Source organism: Myotis nattereri (assembly GCF_964212035.1).
Source record: "Myotis nattereri genome assembly, chromosome: 3".
Classification (NCBI taxonomy): Eukaryota; Metazoa; Chordata; class Mammalia; order Chiroptera; family Vespertilionidae; genus Myotis; species Myotis nattereri.
In genome coordinates this window covers 38,963,064-38,983,289 of record NC_138077.1, presented here as the reverse complement: position 1 = coordinate 38,983,289, position 20,226 = coordinate 38,963,064, and the positions used below count along the sequence as shown (strand labels likewise).

The window sequence follows — 20,226 nt, the reverse complement described above, 5'->3', positions numbered from 1 at the left end:
GTTACCAGTGTGTAAAGAAAATACAGCAAACCTGAGTTTTTACCAATTTCCTTTCCATTTTCCCTGTCATCTCACCCAAACCCTCTTCCATTTTCATTACGCAAATTTGTTTACATGGGTTGAAAAAAACACACATTAATTTAGTGAACTTTTTACAAACTGTAACAAGCATTTATTAACTATTTAGAAAAGACATTTCTATATATTTTGTATATCTATGGATACTGTATATCTAGTCTAATCTAAAAATACTGTTTTGTGATGCTTCCTTATTTATTATGCTCAATAATGTTTAAAATCTTGGGATTTCATTTTTAAGCTAAAATAGATAACAGAGAAATTTAACTTTAAATGTTTACATTGTTTCTAAGCTAACACCAACCCAAATTAAGTGACCTATAGTAAATTAATGGCAATGGGGGGTGTAAAAGTTATCGTCACACTACATGATAATATGTCTGTGTATTTAATGAAATATTATGTGTCATAGGCAACTCTGTTGGTATTAAGGCTTCTTCTTAATAATTCCCTGTGTTGCTCTTTAAAATAAAATTACTACCACAAAAATAACCTATTATATTGATGTATTTAATTTACTCAGTTGGCTTATAATTTATAAAGTACCAAGATTCAGGTAGTGTTTTTGTACCATTATTGGAAGCATGCCTTCCCTTTTTCACATTATTAAATTGTATTTATATTTGGGTAATTTTAAATTATGTTTTCAAATAAACTTATGGCTTCAAGATCTTTTCAGAAATCTTTCAAAATGAGATTTGGGAATCAGAATTGCTTCAATTCAAATAGAATCCACTTTTACTACTGGTTAAAAGGTCCTTTTGTGGAATATCACTACATATGATTTTGCATGAGTTAACTGGAAATCAGGAATGCATTTTTAGATATGAAAAAAAAACTTTAAAATCTTCCTTGTTAATATTTTAAGACTAAAATATTATTTAACCTAAACTTGGATTTTGTGATTTTTTTTTTAGAATAAAAGCATTAAAATATATTTGTTTTAGGGTCTTTTTTTTTTCTTTTTGGTCAATAAATATTTGAGCACCTACTATGTACAGGTACAGTTCTAGTGCAGGACAGTGGTTAAGTTAATTAAATCAAACTTGCACTTGAAGAACTCAGATTTCTGTGAGGGATCAACACATCTATATTATAAAAGGCCAGTGGCCATAACACCGTAACGACCAAACGACCAGTCTGAGTCTTGTGGCGTGGTAGGTCTAGGTCAGGGGTGGGCAAACTTTTTGACTCGAGGGCCACAATGGGTTCTTAAACTGGACCGGAGGGCCGGAACAAAAGCATGGATGGAGTGTTTGTGTGAACTAATATAAATTCAAAGTAAACATCATTACATAAAAGAGTACGGTCTTTTTTTCTTTTAGTTTTATTCATTTCAAACGGGCCGGATCTGGCCCGCGGGCCGTAGTTTGCCCACGGCTGGTCTAGGGTCTCGTGTGATTTCGCGTGCTGAGCCTCTAGTATTTTAATTAACAAAAACAATATTATGTTCTACGAAGTGCTAGAATGAGACATATAAGGTATTATCTATAGGTGGTCAGGAAATGTTCCTCTTGGCTGACATTTGGGCTGAGATTTGAATGGCAAGAAGCCTGCTGAGTGGAGTTGGGGACAAGCATTCCTGGCAGAGCCAACAGCTAGTGCAAAATGCCAAGGCAGGAATGAGCTTGGTATGTGTTCAGGGAGAAAGGAATCCAGGGTGGTTAAGGCTGTGTGCTGGTGAGATCTCAGGAGATGCCCTAAAGGTGGAGATCATAGGAGATCTTCTTACATTCACCCCCAAGCAGAGGAGAGATGCCACTGAGACGGAAGTTTCTGTGTTTCTGAAACGTTTACTAACTAAAGTCCTTGAGTGGCGAGGTTGGGATGGAAGGAACAGCTGGCTCAGAGGAAGACTGACTACACCAAGAGACCGAAGCACCCTTCTCCCTCTTCACTACCCCCTCTATTGAACTGAGGCTGCAAGTGGTGGAATTCCATTTTCTCCTCTGTAAAAATCAAGCTGGGTGTCTCTCTTTCCTGCTTCACTGCTCTTCTATACAAGATAAAAAGTCCATCTACTTAGTGGTGAATGTGGCTCCTCTCCCAAGCCCTTGCATAATTCAAAACATTTTTATTTCTGGGGAAAGAACATGCCAGGCAGAGGAAACTTCTCTCAAAATCCAGAGTTGTATATTCTGCTTCCTACTCAACATCAAATAGAGGTCTGGTAGGCATTTCAAACTCAACAGGTCCCAAACTGGACTCTTGGTCATTTTTCCCTCTATCCCCCAACCACTAATTTTGTGGTCATTTGTTAGAGCAGCCATGGGAAACTTATACAACCTAGAAAGGTGGGGTCATAGAAATGCTGGAATCTATTGATGCAACTAGTGTAGATTCTGCTGCGTTAAGGAAGCCATCAGCAAACTGAGAGTCAGGGAGCCACAGAAAGGTCTCCATTGACCCCAGTATTCAACTGGACATATCAGTAGAGAAAGTCTAAAGGACACCAGACTCCTCCCTGCTTTGGCTCCTCCCTCCTTAACAGATGTTCCAATGTGGATGGGGACCAGGCTGCCTACACGAAGAAACCCTAAAAGGAAATAAAATTAGTCACTGTCTCAAGTTACCTGTTCCACTGATGGGTGAGAACCTACAAAGAGGAGAATTCATTTACTTGGCATTTTGCAAAAGAACGAAAGAAAAAAGAGTCATCAAGGGACCTCAGATTGTGAGAATAGCTTTTAATTTTAAAACAAGTGAAGCAACACATCATCCATCTCTCTTTCCATCACAGGCAAATACTCTCCCAAAACATCTGAGATAGTTTAAACACCAACTGTGACTAGTGCAAAATAAAATAAATACAAACGCTTTCGAGAGCCAACATCGAAACCTGCTCTGCCGAGGCCGAGAGGAGCAGTGAGTCTGGGGCGGCAAGATCTACACAGTATCTCCACGCCCGGCTCTGAACAGGCTGAACAATACCTGGGGAGGGGAAACCACAAGAGAATGTCGCCTAAAGAGAAACAAACACGCCCAGCACCCTCCTGTGGCTAACATCCTTGGCACCTGGCAGTGGTTTGAAAAATAAACCCAAAGTTAGAGGCTCCTAGGCAAAGCGAAGGAACAAGGTTTGGGGCTCATTTGCTTTTGTCTTTTCACTGGGGTCTTATACATAGCGGCTTTTTTACACAGAAAAATCTTCTGCTTTCTGGAAGGCATTCTGTGCCTCGCATTGCTCCTGACTCCAGCAAAAATGTTCATGTTGCTTCTGTCTAGATGTTTCGGAGAATTACCTTCCATACCTAAGGCAGGGCGCTGCCTACCCCGCACCATCTACGTCTAGATTAGCACTGCCCAATAGAAGAATGAGAGTCACGTGTCTAATTTTAAATTTTTGGGTAGCCACATTAAAAAAGATAAAAAGGAACAAGTTAAATTTTCATGTCTTATTTAACGTATCTAAAATATTGTCATTTCAGCATGTAATCACTATAAAGTATTGATAAAATATTTTACATTCCCCCTTTTTTTTTTTTGGTAGCAAGGCTTCAAAATCTGGTGTGCATGTTATATGCATAGCACAGGCTCAGTTTGGACAAGCCAACTTTCAAGAGGCCATTCATTAGCCACATATGACTACAGACTACTGGACTGAACAGCGCAGGTCTAGAGAATATTAATACAAACTCTCGGGATGACTTACTGAGTAGGGAATCTCTCAGCCACGGTGTGGTAATCATATCACCAGTTTAGACAATCTCAGACAGGCCCTTGTTTTGTAACCTAGGATTTCTGCCCTAAGGTAAAGGACAGAATCACACTTTACCTAATCCTATCCTCTGGTCCTGCCCCTGTCACCTGCCATCTCCCCACAGATAATATGACTTAGCAACGGTGGTCTTACGAGATGAAAAGTGCGTCTTTCTGTGGTAGACAACTTTCTTAGCACTTATTTGGGGATCACAGCTAGAATTGAATTAGAATAAGAAATACTGGATAGCCCGGCCGGCATGGCTCACTGATTGAGCATCAACCTATGAACCAGGAGGTCAGGGTTCGATTCCTGGTCAGGACACATGCCTGGGCTGGATCCCCAGTGTGGGGCGTGCAGGAGTCAGCTGATCAGTGATTCTCTCTCATCTTTGACGTTTCTCTCTCTCTCTCTTTCTCTCTCTCCCTTCCTCTCTGAAGTCAATAAAAATATTTTTTTAAAAAGGAAATATTGTATAAATGTGACAGATTTAGCTGAAGGTAGTTCTGAGGTTTTTCAGAGCAGGAAGTATTCTAAATGATTTTTTTCCTTTTTGAAAGGGATGGTACCTCATGGACTGGAAAGTGAAGAGTTTCACGAATGGTGGGAAAATGGGAAACTTACCAAAGAAAGTGGAACAGAAGCCAGGGTAGAAACACTAAAAATGAGATCGGTTCTAAGCTGGAGTGGGTTTGCTGTAACAAATCACAAACATAGCATCTAACCTATGTGATCATCATATTTTACAGTCTGATCTCAGTAGTACCAAGAGGAAAATAAAAATAGAACCGACTGTTAGGACAGGGAAGGACTTCTGAGCTTATCTGGTCTAACCCACTCATTTTAGAGAGAAAGGCCCAGGAAGGTAGTTGACTTGGCCCCATCACAGTGAGAGGCGGAGTCAGGATGCAAACCCAGGAGCCCTCACCACAAGCTGCAGGTGCGGCTCCATCCACTTCAGGTCTCGGGGGAATAAATGGTTTTGGGAGTCCCAGGCTCCCACTACTCACACTAGACCTCCCGCAGCCCAAAGCGAGCCCAGGGGAAGGTCAGGCACATTCTCTTGTAGGTGGGAGGAAACAGCTAAGTCAAAATATTGAAGCAATGCTGATGTAAAACAGCATTCAAATGTGATTCTTTCAATAGTCTTTTCCATATACTATTTTTTCCTTAAAAAAAAAAACACAAAAAAAAAAACACCCCAATTTGAGCCAAACCAGATTTCTAATTAGTTATATGGGCATTTAGATCAACTGACAAAATAAAAACTTTGATACATTATATTTTCAAAGACACATTCATTGGGATTTTACACAAAAGGATATCAAAAGATATTTACAGGAAAAAGGGCTCTCTCACATGTGCCACCCACACACAGGAAGAAATTCACAATTATACCACCACGCCTCACACGGAGGACTCCTAACAGGCTGATAATCAATTGACAAAACCCATTATTGATTCCAGTTTTCAGTTACAAATAATTTCATCTACATACATGTGTAAAATTAAGCAGTATGTTCCAGACTTTTATTCCAGGGAAACCTGCCTTATATATATTAAGGAATACATATAAATACATTTTTTAAGCAGAAAGAAAGTCATTATTTGCTCCAGTTTTTCCCCAATTTTCCATCTGAAATGAAGAATAGCACATATACAAAACTTTGCCTTGTAGAAATAGCCCTTTGTTTTTTGAGGCAGAAAAAAAAAGGCAGCCATATTACTTTTTTTTTTTACAGTATGTTTAGGCATCAAAAAGGGCTAAATTAATTTTTCTACTTAATTAAATTAAATATTGTATAGCTTATAGTTTTCTATACTTATTTTATACCATCCATTTTGCAAGGTTTTATTATAAAATTTTTATTTTGTGCAAAATACACATGCTATCTTTGTCCACATTTCAATCCAAATCCTCAATCATGCCCCCACCCCTAAAAAAGGCCTTTGCTTTGTAATAGCATGAAAACTGGTCATTTTTGATGTGTCTGGCTGCATTATTCCAGGATACTCACTCAGCCCTAAGGAGACCAGACTCTGTAAGGTTGCTGAGCATGGGAATTTGTACGAGAGTCAAGGACTCATGTAACAGAGTCCCTGTCAGCATTAAATATGACCCCAGTGGGCAGAGTTTCGTAGAGAATGACTGCACCATGAGCTCCCTCCTTATGCCAATCTCATTTGTTCCCAAACTGAAGAAAACATCAAATGAGAAAGGAGGGAACATACTCCACTAGGACCACCCCCCATGGCACACCACCTGCTGCTCTTTAAAGATTCAAGGTATCCAATCTCACCATGTCTTCGAAGCAAAGTTGAAAAAAGAGAGCAGATGTCATCATACCATTGTACAGACAAAGAGAGTGAGGCACAAGGGAGGATGAGGGACGTGCCCAGCTAGAGGCAGCCCCCAGGGCTCCAGGCCCGCCCTTGGGCTCTGTGCTCACAGATCTCTGTGCGACAGACCCCATCATAACCAAATCCTGATAACTCATAGCTCCCCGGGTCATAATCCACTTCTGTGCTGTATTTCACCCAACTGGTTCTATTTTATCTTCCTACAGTTTCTAAAAAGATCCTTTCTACCAATCAAAGGCATGTCAAGCGGACAACAACAAATCCTTTTTCATTTGATCGAATAATCTGAAATAGAAACTCCAGAGACTGGAAGTTGGTGCAGAGCAGTAGAAGAACTCTAGGGCCCTAGCCTTCCACTTTTTCATCCCATCTGAAATTCTAATCCTACGCTGCTATTAACGTGCTGAAGTACCACATGGAAACGATGGTCTTTCATAACGTCATGCCAGGTTTCTTTGCATCTGAACCCCTGGATGTGCCCAAGATCGCATTGTTGGTAGCAGAAGATAAGCAGTGAAGGTAAGTCAGGAGGTGATTAGCCAAGAAAGGGCAGAGGTGAGACTCTGGCCCCAGAAAATGTAGAAATGGAGGCAAGCAAAGAGCTCAGGGAGGAGAAAAACCACAGACTAATTCGGGGCACTTAGCACGATTCCAAGGACTTGTCATGTGTGATGGTAAGAAGCGATCAGCTAAAAATACACACTAAACCTTAGAGGGAAGGGCTGCTGACACACAGAATCCATCTACCTTTGGCAAAGAATAATATTGTGCTGCTCTGGGCATCGGGCATCTGGCGTTACACCACCAAATGTCGCACACCCAAGTGAATTCTTGACAGCGCTTAAAGGGACAACTCCATCCAGTTTATGCCTGAAAATGTAAGCAGGGAACTAATTTTTTTCAACTGTTCCTGAGTTATGGTTTCTTTAAAAGATGTCCTTGCTTTTCCCAGCTATGCTTAACGCCAACTGTTTTAACCTTTCCAAACCAACCTGCCACAGATTTCCTCGTTGACATTCTCAATCTCAGTCTCACACACATTCGCACAGTTGTGTTCTGAATTGTGATGGGATTAAATTAAAAACATTTCATTGCAGATACTGTAATTTACTATACACGGATCGGTCGGAAATTATTGTGCTGAATGAAAAAAGTATGTCACAAATAAAGCCCAGCCCAGTTACTGATTTTCACTATGAAACAAAAGTGGGCTTTTCATTCATTGTGGGTGGGGCCAGACCACTGACCCCCAAAGCAAAACTGAGGATTGGGGCACATTCCTGGTGGCACGTGCCAGTGGCAGATTCCCTACCAGCAACAGGAACGCTTTTCTCTTTTTAATCATTCTCTCCTCGAACATTTATAAAAAGAAAGACTATCTACAGTAGTGTATCACTGCTAATAGAAATGTCTTCCCAGTTCTATTTCAGAAGGCATCAAATGATGTTCTTTAAATAAACTATAAATACCCCCATGTATTCCTTCATGTCTGGCTGTCCCAACTTTTTTTTTTTTTTTTTGGCAAATTAAAAAGGCGTATGGCTTCTCGCCGATTTGTACAGCTGAGGTTTAGCTTGGTATCCTGCGGTAAAAGTACATGTAGCCCAGGTCTTTAGGGGGCCTTTCCGAGGCACACACTCTGTGGTCGTTGTAGATCACCCATCTGAAAACAAAACACAGAAGCATTTGATGAATTTAAGTCAGTTCCGGGAAACTTTGCCGAAGAAAAGTTACTGCGTCATGCATAAAAGAATCAAGATGTTTTAAGATAACCAAACTCAAGTTTGTTACATAAAAGGGAACAGAATGCTGGTGGGAAATTACCATTCCTTTTTAAGTCTCGAGCTCAATCAAAAAGTAGTTATTAAAAGAGCCTCCACACATTTTGAATCCTTTGATCTCATAATTTTTTTTTTTTTGCAGAAATCCATAAATAACCTCAAAAATTGAGTCAAATGAAAAACAATTGAGCCCTAACCCGTCTGGCTCAGTGGATAGAATGTTGGCCTGAGGACTGAAGAATCCCAGGTTCAATTCTGGTCAAGGGCACATGTCTTGGTTGCAGGCTCGATCCCTAGTAGGGGGCATGCAGGAGGCAGCCAATCAATAACTCTCATCATCGATGTTTCAATCTCTCTCCCTCTCCCTTCCTCTCTGAAATAAATAAAAATATATTTAAAAATAAAATTAAAAATAAACTGTTTCTTTAAAAAACAACAACAAAATAGCCCTAGCCGATTTGGCTCAGTGGATAGAGCATCAGCCTGTGGACTCAAGGGTCCCAGGTTTGATTCTGGTCAAGGGCATGTACCTTGGTTGCAGGCACATCCCCAGTAGGGAGTGTGCAGGAGGCAGCTGATTGATGTTTCTAACTCTCTATCCCTCTCCCTTCCTCCCTGTAAAAAATCAATAAAATATATATTTTTAAAAAACAATTGAGTCAAAAAATTATGTATAATAGTGTTTGTTTCAGCCTCAGGTATAAAACTAACTAAAAATCAGAAGTAAATTAGCCAGGCAGTGAACTAATATACAACTATTAAAATGTTTTCAAAGAATATTTGCTAAATTGAGAAAACAATCGCAATATAATACAAAGTGAGAAAAAGCAGGTTATAAAATTATAGGTTATGTACATTAAACTTCTAGTAATGTTATAAATACATATGCATAGTTATATGTAGTATGTGTGTGTATAGACTTACACACCCTCTCCCAATGAAAACAATAAAACAAAGAGAAATATATCCAAATATAAACAATGATTATCCCTAGGCTTCCAGATGACATATGTTTGTATGTGTTTATATTGTACTAACTCCTTATGATGAATTTTATTGCTTTTTAAATTATAATTAAACCATTTCTCTTAAGCATTTTTAAAAGAGCTATCAGGCCGGGTAATAAAAGGAATTCACTATAAATCAAGCCTCTGTGCTCAACTATTTTATGAATCAAGTGGAAACAAAAGATACAGCAAAAAGGAACACAGTCGATGCTGGGTGAGAACTGGTCACTGCTGCAGTGCGAGGCATGGGGTGAGAGGTCAACATCCTCTCGGAGAGGCCAAGGTCACTGTTTCTTCAGTGTCCACAGGGCCCAAGCACTGCCTTGGGAAGGAGTGCCAACCCCCAGGCCACTCAGTGGGGAGCTCCCGGGAGGAAACCAGAGGGGCCTGCAGGTACCTGGCCCAGTGAAAGGGTTCTGAAGACAGATGCAGCCTCACATCCCAATCTGTCTCATTCCCAGTTCACCACACACCTAACAATTCTACTTAAGATGCCATGAGTCCTACTGCAAGGCTGCAATAAAGCAAGACACTGACCGCTCAGCGTTGCCAAATAAAACACAGGATACCCCGTCAAATCTGAATCTCAGGTAGGCAACCAATTATATTTCAGTATAAGTATGTCTCGCGCAATATTTGAGTAATTCACTTACTCAAAAAGTAATTCACTTACCTGTACCTGAAATTCAAATTTAATAGGGCAACTGGTTTTCCTTTACTATTATTATTATTATTATTATTATTATTATTATTATTTTGCTTAATCTGGCAATCCTATGGAGGTTTCCAATATGACATACATTCTGCTGTAGGATGCATCTTTACTGTGGAAAATTACCTTGGTATGATGACATGATGGTTGAGAGCGGCTTTGGATACCAGCTCTGACACAAGAAATTACTAGCTAAGATCAAGCTATTTGGCCTCCCTGAGCCTCAGTGTCTTAAATGGTCTTAAGAGTATATCCTACAAGACCATTGTGAAAGCCACATGTGATAACATATGAAGCACCTAGTACAGTGCCTACCGCTCAATAAAACACATGTATTATTTACCCTCTAAAAAGACTCACCTTCCTTCCTTTTTGATATGGCAAACATAATGGCCACTCATTGTAGATGTTCCCATGTGACTGATGAATGCAAACAATTCGTACACTATGAAAGAGGAAACAACAGTCACAAGGCAGCATTTCTAGAAAACCAACAGCACTTCTGATCAGAATTTAAAGCCAATGATTGTGTGATCCAGCAAGTGTTTAAACTGAAAGACAAAGTCTACTTACCTTGCTATACCCATTCACCCACAAACCCACCCAAAGTGACACCAGATTCAACCTTCAAAGTCATAACAAAGTGGGACATCAGCCATCAACGTACAGCTGACACTAAATTCGTATCCGGAAGGGATGTAAAACTCCTGCAGCCAATTCGCGGGTTTATCAGGGTGGACCGAGCTCTCTCACATTCAAGCAGCATGAGGGCAAAGGAGTTGTCCCATCTCTCTAGGCCCATTTCTTCACAAAGATGAAAAGCCCACCCACTTCACAAGGTTGGACGAGGCTTAAATGAGCAATTCAGAATAAAATACCATACAAATGTCAGGACTGTAGGGAAGACAGCAGACAGCTGTTACCATTCATAGAAAGGGACAGTGCTTTGGAATATGCTTCTTGTGATTTCTGACTTGCCTGTGATTATAAACTATATGGGACCAAAATTCAGGTTTCATGCTTTCTGAACAAGGAGATAGACAGCCTCTTAGAGGGTGAAACTGATGTTTTTTCTCTGACAAGCATCTCCTGCCATTTGATACAGTATTCTCCATTAAATGAATTTCAGCTCCTGCTCCCCTGGCCAAACCTAGACCTACACAACACAAAGTGGATTCCACGGACAAGTACCAGTCCACTCGCAAACTGCTACCGATTACAGAAATTGAGTGTTTACACCCTTTTATGATGATTTGAGAATATTCATGTCTGCTGAATCTAATAAGGAAAAAAAGGACTTGCATATTCATTTTTCTAGTACTCAATCATTATTGCATTTTTTCAAAGTATTGGTTCTAGGCAGACCTCTGCCCTTCCCTCTCCCTCTCCCATTCTCCCATGCTCATCCCTTCCTGAGTTGTGAATCCCCACTCAGCTTACTCACTCTTCAGCACATCACACACGGCTGATCACCTCCTTCTTCCTCAAATATTTGCCCCCAGGATACAACCCTCTCTTGGTTGTCCAGCTGCCTCACTGGCTCCTCATCTCCCTGACCTTTCAGTGGTGATGACCTCAGAACTTACTTTCCCCTGTCCTAATTTATCCAGTCTCATGGCATTAAATGGAATTATTTTCTTAATTTCCAGAATGTTCATTGCTAATCTAGGGAGATACAACTGAATTTTGTATATGGATCTTGTTCCTACATTAGTAGTTCCAATAGTGTTTTGGTGGATTCCTTACGATTTTCTATATACAAAATTATGTTATCTGCAATAAAGATAGTTTTACTTCTTCCTTGTTAATCTGGATGTTTTTCATTTCTCTTTCTAGCCTCGCTGCCTTGGCTAGAACTTCCTGTTACAATGCTAAATGGAAGTGGCAAGAGTGGACATCCTTGTCATGTTCCTGACCTTAGGGGAAAAGCAGTCAGTCTTCACCATTGAGAAAGATGTTTCTATCTCTCTCTCCCTCTCCCTTCCTCTCTGAAATCAATAAAAAATACATTTTAAATAAATAAATAATTAAAGAAAAAAGATGAGCATAAATCTTAGTCCTACAATTAAAATTAACCATGTTTATCAATATAAGCACCCACCCCATGCATTATTCAAGACCTCCTGCTAGGAAAAAACAGCAAAAGAGAGAATCACTCTCAACACATTTGCAAAGCTCAACAGGTAAAAAACAGGGGGGAAAAGCTCAATTAATATTTGTTTCCAAAGACAAAGTCAAGGTAAACCAGAGAAGGAAGTTCCTGCTGATTTTTTTCCAAGGTCCCAAAGGAACCTTTCTAAAAAAAAACAAAAAAAACAGCATTATGTCACACACTCCCCCCAAAATGTACACACCCCTTTCTTCATGTAGATAGAAAAGGCAGTGTAAAACAAGGTAAATAATTTTTAAAATGCTAACTTTCAACAGAGAAATTTTCAAAGTACCAGAAGTGGTGGAAAAAAACTGCCTAAACCACTGTGCCCAACATCTGGCAAATAGAGTCCTTCTAAACAGCCAAAATTAAACAGTGTCTGAAACTATCATCCTTCCTCTCTACTTCCCGCTCCCAACAAAACTTGTCCTTTTTTGAACTGAAGAAAATGTTCCCAACCTTTCTAATATGAAGAATTTTTTATGTCAAAATTTTACCACCACCACCCCTATCCAACATAATATCGATTATCCTTTGATTTTATTCTTTGAGAAAGCACCGTCAGAAAAAACATACATGAAACTTGGCAAGTAGAAGGGGTAGACACCGTGTTCTTTCATGTCATCAAGGTTTATGGTCCTGGTAGACACTAATTTTATATCTAATTCAGCAATCAATCAATCTATTTATTTATGTTGTTGTTGTTGTTAACCCTCACTTGAGGATATTTTTCCATTGATTTTTTTTTTAGAGAGAATGGAAGGGAGGGGGAGAGACAGAGAGAGAGAGAGAGAAACATCGATGTGAAACACATCAATTTGTTGCCTCCCAACCAGGGCTGGAGATCAAACCTGCAACCGAGGTACATGCCCTTGACCAGAATCAAATCTAGAGCCCTTCAGTCTATGGGCCAACACTCTATCCACTGAGCCAAATTGGCCAGGGCTCAATTTATCTTTAAATATCTTAGCTTTTCAGATGTTTTTGAATCCATAATAACATCTAACTGCTTCCCTCATTAATAAATGGGTCAAAGAAAATCTGAAATGTGTTGTTTATATGTACCTGAGAGTCATGACTTTACCTCTTTGAAAATCATAGTCCAACAACACATAATGAACAAAAGCAACTCTAGATTCAGGAGTGCAATGAAATGAATTCCTATTTTACAGCGGTTCTCAACCTGTGGGTCGCGACCCCTTTGGCGGTCGAACAACCCTTTCACAGGAGTCGCCTAAGACCATCCTGCATATCAGATATTTACATTACGATTCATAACAGTAGCAACATTACAGTTATGAAGTAGCAACGAAAATAATTTCATGGTTGGGGGTCACCACAACATGAGGAACCACTAGTGGTTCTCAACCTTCTGGCCCTTTAAATACAGTTCCTCATGTTACTGTAATGTTGCTACTGTTATGAATCATAATGTAAATATCTGATATGCAGGATGGTCTTAAACGACCCCTGTGAAAGGGTCGTTCGACCACCAAAGGGGTTGCGACCCACAGGTTGAGAACCGCTGCTCTAGACCATTGATTTGAAGAGCAGCAGTATCTCATTAGGGTGAAACACATCGATTGGTCTGCAGAGGGGGCTCAGAATGGAGAAACACCAAAAGATTCCTTCAAATAACCACCAAGGCCCCAGGGACTCTGCAGCCTTCTGGTGAGAAACCCAAACTGAGTTTTCCAACCGAATCTTCCTCACTTGGATCATTTGTGGCATTACCCACTCCTAACTCCCTCCATACCACCAAGGGGAAAACATCGTCTCCAGTTGACTAGCATTTGACTCATAAACACTCTAAGTCTGCAAATAACTTCTTCCTCCAATGGCTTGATTTAGAAAACGTCTGAGTTCCCAAAAAGAGGAGAAGGGGGGGTTGGGGTAAATCAGTAACAGGTTAAGGCAGCTGTCTCTCGGCTCCCCTTGCTGGAAAAGCTCAACTGCGGCAGGAGAAGTCTGAACCACCGGTGATGAGGTTGAAGGAGCCAGGGCAGGTTTGAGTAATCACAGCCTAATCACATTGTAATTACACTGGCAGTCAGTTCTTTTTAAAAAAAAATTAAATGCTCATCAAGTGCAACACAGAAACAGAAATGATTTTGCAAATAGCAGAAGCCCAGATAGGTCAGACTGAGAGACTCATTTTCCACTTTTTTGAAATTTTAAAAAGTACAACAGAAAGGTAGGTGCCAGCCCTAAGATGATGACAAATAGAGCCTTTTCAAAAATAAACTCCTGCCACCCTAGCCAGTTTGGTTCAGTGGATAGAGCGTCGGCCTGCGGACCAAAGGGTCCCAGGTTTGATTCCGATCAAGAGCAAGTACCTCGTAGGGCAATGGTTCTCAACCTGTGCGTAGTGACCCCTTTGGTGGTTGAACGACCCTTTCACAGGGGTCGCCTAAGACCATCCTGCATATCAGATATTTACATTACGATTCATAACAGTAGCAACATTACAGTTATGAAGTAGCAACGAAAATAATTTTATGGTTGGGTCACAACATGAGGAACTGTATTTAAAGGGCCAGAAGGTTGAGAACCACTGTGGTAGGGGCTCATGCTGGAGGCAACCAATCGATGTATTTCTCTCACATTGATATTTCTCTCTATCTTTCCCTTTCTCTTCCACTCTCCCTGAAAAACAATGGAAAAAATACCCTCACGTGAGGATTAACAAAAATAATAATAATAATAATAATAATAATAATAATAAGTAAACTCCTGCCTCCATTCCAGTATGGAAAATCTAAAATAAGATGACTCAAGCCCGGCCAGCATGGCTCGGTGGTTGAACGTCAACCCATGAACCAGGAGGTCACAGTTCAATTCTGGTCAGGGCACGTGCCCAGGTTTCAGGCTCAAATCCTCAGTGTGGGGCATGTAGGAGGCAGCCGATCAATGATTCTCTCTCATCATTGATGTTTCTATCTCTCTCTCCCTCTCCCTTCTTCTTTGAAATCAATAAAAATATTTTTTAAAAATAAATAAATAATAAATAAAATAAGATGACTCAATAGAGGGTAAAGGAGAAAGTACACAGGCTTCACAATCAAACAGACCTGAATTCCAAGCTGGTTCCAGCACTAGGAGGCACTCAGCTAGTGGGAGCCACCATCTGAACACCCTGCGGCAGGGAGTGAGGAAGCGCCTAGAGCAGGCGTTCAGTAAAGGCCAGCTACTGTTTCACCAAGCATTAACAGCACTGACCCTTTTAAGTAAATTAGGTAACATTTAAATAAAAGAATTCCATGTAATGGCATGACTTCTTCATGCAAAAAGATGGCAATAGAGATTTTCAATTGATATATTCCCTCAAGGAAGAATTTGTATAGTCACTTTTCCAACTCAAACACCAAACGTATGATTTTCAGCGTTAACCTGATGTCCCAGTAGCCACTTTACTCCTTCCTAAGACAACAGTAACCTAATCTTGCTTTTAAGGTGTGTGTCTTTGGTTTAAACGGAATTAGAACCACTTGGCGGGCCTGCTGAAACAAATGGCTGGGCGGCTGGCTCCCAGAGGTTCTAACCCAGTAGGTCTGGGTGGGGCCCAAGAATTCGCATTTCTAACAAATCAGAGGTGATGCTGATTCTGCTGGCCCAGGACCACACTTGAACCAGGGCTTGAAGGACTCACAAGCTAGGAAGGAAAATGTCTCTGCCCTCAGGCTCCAAGTATGTGTGGGTCTCAAGGCCTTTGCTGAGTGGCTTGGGGAGATACAGCTGTAGGAGGCACTGGCAGCCATCCTGAGGTCACCAGGGACAGCCCATCCCAGGCTGGAACCAACCCAGAGAACGCAGAGCCAAGAGGCACATTCAGATAAAAGAGTTTCAGTCCTGGAGTCAAGTCTCCCTGGGACTTCCCAGCTTTTATGATACGATACTTCCCTTTCTGCTTAGACAAGAATTGCTCAGCACTCCTGCCACTTACAACAGAGCCTGAAAAGTGCGGTTGTTGGTTTGTTTGACTGTCTATCTGTCTGTTTTGGCTCTCCATTTTGCTCCTAAATACCAATTACCCTTACCTTTAAATTGTCTTAACGAATTCGCCAACCAACCCCCCGCCCCCCCCTCCCAAAAAAAAGATTAAAAAGCCATGTCTTGGGAATGTAAACAACCTACCTACACAGAATATACAACTCCCCAAGTTAACCCATCAAGTTAATTAATTCTAATCAAATCCTGCAGAATGGCCAATTATAAGATCAGGAACTTTCCAAAGTTTCAGCAATAACAATTTAGAAAATATAATGGGGAAAATATTTTATTCATAAGTAACACAGAAAATGGAATTGCGATGGGATGTTTATAAAGAAAACCACATCGCGTTGCAGGGGCCGGAGAAGGGAAACGTGACTCAAAGGAAAAGGATAACATGTTTCTGGCCAGAAAAACTCAAATACTGTAAAGGTGCCAGTATTCCCAAACTAACAGATAATACAGGAAACTCTCATAAGAATCAATAAAAAACGGCTGAAAACCTCAATAAAAATTGGAAAATGGGCCAAAGGAAATGAAGACAGGATTAACACAAGAAGAAAAGCAACTAGGCAATAAAGATATAAGAAATTATGAAAAGTACTCAGTCCGATGGGGAACAGGAGAGCCACCAGGGTGTTTGTTGAGCTAAGATAATAACCCATAATAAAACCTCAAAGACCTGAGATGTTACTCACAAACTTCACTTCCAGAAACTTACCCTAAGGAAATAATCAATTGAGGGCCCAAGAATGTTCACCACAGCATTAATTTTAATAGAGAAGGAAAGGAAGGAATTTAAATGTGAGCAAATGTTTATTACCTGGATAGGGATTGAAAAAGGCATTTGTTGTACTTCTGTGAACAGAATTCATCCCTTAAGAAATTTTAAAAAACCACTGCCATCATCTTCTGAATGTACAAATAACCTTGTTATTTGAAACTTTCTGTAATCATCTTTTATTTAAATAATAACTAGTTGGTCTAAAATTAGGGATATAAATTATGGTACATCTATATAGTGAAATGTTATTAATATACTGGAGGCCCGGTGCACGAATTTGTGCATGGGTGGGGTCCCTTGGCCTGGCCGGCGATCCGGGCCAATCGAGGCCATCTCGCCCAGTCCCGATAGAGCAGTGATGGCGAACCTTTTGAACTCAGCATGTCAGCATTTTGAAAAACCCTAACTTAACCTTGGTGCCATGTCACATATAGAAATTTTTTGATATTTGCAACCATAGTAAAACAAAGACTTATATTTTTGATATTTATTTTATATATTTAAATGCCATTTAACAAAGAAAAATCAACCAAAAAAATGAGTTCACGTGTCACCTCTGACACATGTGTCATAGGTTCGCCATCACTGCAATAGGGGCTGATCAGGGCCAGCAGGCCAGGGGGTGGGACCACAGGAGGGTGGCCAGCCGCAGGAGGTTGGCTGTGAGAGTGCACTGACCACCAGGGGACAGCTCCTGCATTAAGCATCTGCCCCCCGGTGGTCAGTGCTTGTCATAGCTACCGGCTGGTCATCTGGTCATCTGGTTGTAACGTCGCTTAGGCTTTTATATATATAGTTATTCAATGATCTAGACTTATGTATATGGACACCCACAATTAGGGGAAAAGCAGGAAATAAAATAACATGTATAGAACAGAATTTGTATTTTTTATAAATATACATGTTTAGCCCTGCCTTGTTTGGCTCACTGGATAGAGCATCAGCCTGTGGACTGAAGGGTCCTGGGTTCGATTCTGGTCAAGGGCAGATGCCCAGGTTGTGGGCTCGATCCCCAGTAAGACCATGCAGGAAGCAGCCAATCAATGATTCTCATCATTGATGTTTCTCGTTCTCTCTCTCTCTCTCTCTCACTGAAATAAATAAAAAAAATTTTTAAAAATGCATCCTCTTAAAAATATATATATATTTATACTCATTTTTATGTATTTGCATAGAAAGGTATAAAAATATATACAAAACATTAACAGTGGTTATGACTGGGTAGTGTGATTGTTGAGTCATTTCTTTTTCCTCTTTTCAGATATCTGTATTTTTTTTCAGGTTTCTAAAATTATCACATATTCTTTTAATTATAAGAAAAAATAAGCAATATAAATGATAATTTTTTTAAAGGAGAAGTGACTGACATGTGTTCAAGTGCTAATGCAACAAAGCACAATAAACATATTTTTCCTTTCCTGTGATGTATGCAATGTAACACAAAATAGGGCGCTAAGTCTTTTTGCTTTCTCCATTGAGCACCTATGGAGAGAGCAAAAACGAAAACCAAACTATCCCTGTGACCACTACCTGCTGCCATTCATTTAATTCTTCATTCAATCATTCATTTGCTGATCCCAGGGGCCAGGCACAGTGCTAGAAAGGCTTCTGTAAAAACATCTGGGAAGGAGGTGGGAGGGTAGTAAAGGGTAAAAAGGGCCAAATATATGGTGATGGAAGCTGATGTGACTTTGGGTGGACGATACGACACAATGCAATATACAGATCATGTATCATAGAAATGTGCATTTGAAACCTATATGATCCTATTAACCAATGTCACCCCAATAAATTTAATTTAAAAATAAGTAAATAGAAACATCTGTTCAGAGGCAAAATGCACTTGCTGAGTTAGGGTGGTTTATGTTTGTCAGTTTTTCATAATTAAAATTTTCACTACTTCTGCCCTGAGATTCTGCACATCCTGTATGTGACTTCTCATAGCACATCTCTGTCTCTTTCCCCACCCCCACCCACAAGTGCCCTAAATTTGGGGGTGATGAGGACCAAGGCCACAGAGTTTGGCCCATAGTACCTTTAAATCACATCGTGACATCCTATTCAAAGATGCAACTCAAAACCCATTGTACCAGGAATCTCTGCAGATCACTCTGAGCGCAGTAAGCCCAAGGGGAGGGTGGCGCTGTTCAGATCAGTAGGGTCTGCCTTGGAGAGAATGGTTGGGGTCCCTCCAGGCTCCATCAGGAGACAGAAAACCCTAATGATCAGACTCGCCCTTCCTCTGCAGCCAGATATCTTGGCAGCTTTACGATGGCTCCATCTTGTGGTTTATTCCTTCTGTGAGAAGGGCTCACCCAAGTCCATTACAGAAAGTCAAGGAAGCAGTGAACCAATGGACATGTAACAAGTAATAAATCCTGCCTGTGAATTATTGACGACTTGTCTATTATAGATTTTAATATTTTAGGCAAACCACTGGTTTCTAAAAAGTAATACAAGATCCTTTGAATATAGAAGTTGGTAGAACTTCATTTCATCCTTTTCTTACCTAGACAGGATTAAAAATTTTAAATGAAATTTCCATTTTATATAAAAGAAGGTTTCCCTCCCATCCTCTCTCTCTAGAGCTAGATCAATGCATACATATTATGCCTGGTAAGACCATTACTAAGTAGAGCTACAGCTCTATGGCGATAGGAATGAACGCTACTAGTGGAATTTAACTAAATCCAATTATTTTTATTTGGTACTTTCTATGTGCTAGCCACCATGAGCTTTATCAAAGTAAAATGGCCTCTGTCCTCCACAGCTTCCAGTCAAATGGGAGACACAGATACTGACATAAATAATTTTATTGCGAGATGAATTTGCTATCTCTAATAACAAAGGAACAAACACCATGTTACAGTGGCTCTGGGCACAGGCTCCAGAGGCAGACTGCTGCCTCGGTTGGAATTCCGGTTCTACCCATCACTCAGCTATGTGACCTTGGCAATTAACCTTCTTTACTCAGTTTCTTCGTCTGTAAAATCTACCTTGGAGGATTATTGTGAGGATTAAGGGTGGCACAAAAGGAAGTGTTGTTAACATTGGTATAATTATTACGAGCACATAGGGTAAGGATGGACTGACTGACAAGGACCCGGGAAAGCCAACAAGAGAAACGGAATCTGCAGCCAAGTTTTGGATCACAGTAAGGATTTTGGTGTGCAGTGATAGGAGAAAAGGCATTTCACAGGGAAGGATCAGCCTGAGCAAAGGCCTGGAAGTAGCGAGAAGAAGGTGAATGACAGCTGGGTGGGCTGGTGCTGTGGCTACAGTTCTAGGCATCTGAACTGTGGGGGGAGCGAGGGGCAGAAGAAATGACACTGAGAGAAGGTAGGCTGACATCTGACTGGAGGAGGAGATGAATGCCAGGATAAAGAGCCTGAACATTATTCTGTCGGCAATGACAGTCTGAGAAGCAGGGTATCACAGTGAGAAAGAACATGGATTCTGGGTTTGAATCTTGGCTCTACATCTTAAGAGCTGCGTGACCTCAGGCAAGGTACCTAACCTTTCTGTGCCTGTTTCCTCCCCTATAAAATGAGTGTGTTGAGGACTAACTGACTGCATACATGCAAAGAGCTTAGACCAGTGCCTGGCACACAGTGACACACATAAGTGTTTGCTCTTCAAAGGTAGAACATTGGCTTCTGGC

At 40.5% G+C, this 20,226-nt stretch overlaps 1 protein-coding gene across 1 annotated transcript in view; it reads right to left on the bottom strand.

The window, feature by feature from the left end:
• Window positions 1–5,410: 5,410 nt before the first annotated feature.
• The window catches only part of USP13 (ubiquitin specific peptidase 13), a 108,184-nt gene continuing 93,368 nt past the window's right edge, over window positions 5,411–20,226 (bottom strand). The window contains exons 20-21 of the mRNA XM_081086945.1: window positions 10,000–10,084; window positions 5,411–7,802 (exon numbers count right to left, since the gene is read on the bottom strand). Coding sequence (XP_080943071.1) covers window positions 7,709–7,802; window positions 10,000–10,084 — 179 coding nt within the window. The 3' untranslated portion in view covers window positions 5,411–7,708. The remainder of the gene's footprint in view (window positions 7,803–9,999; window positions 10,085–20,226) is intronic.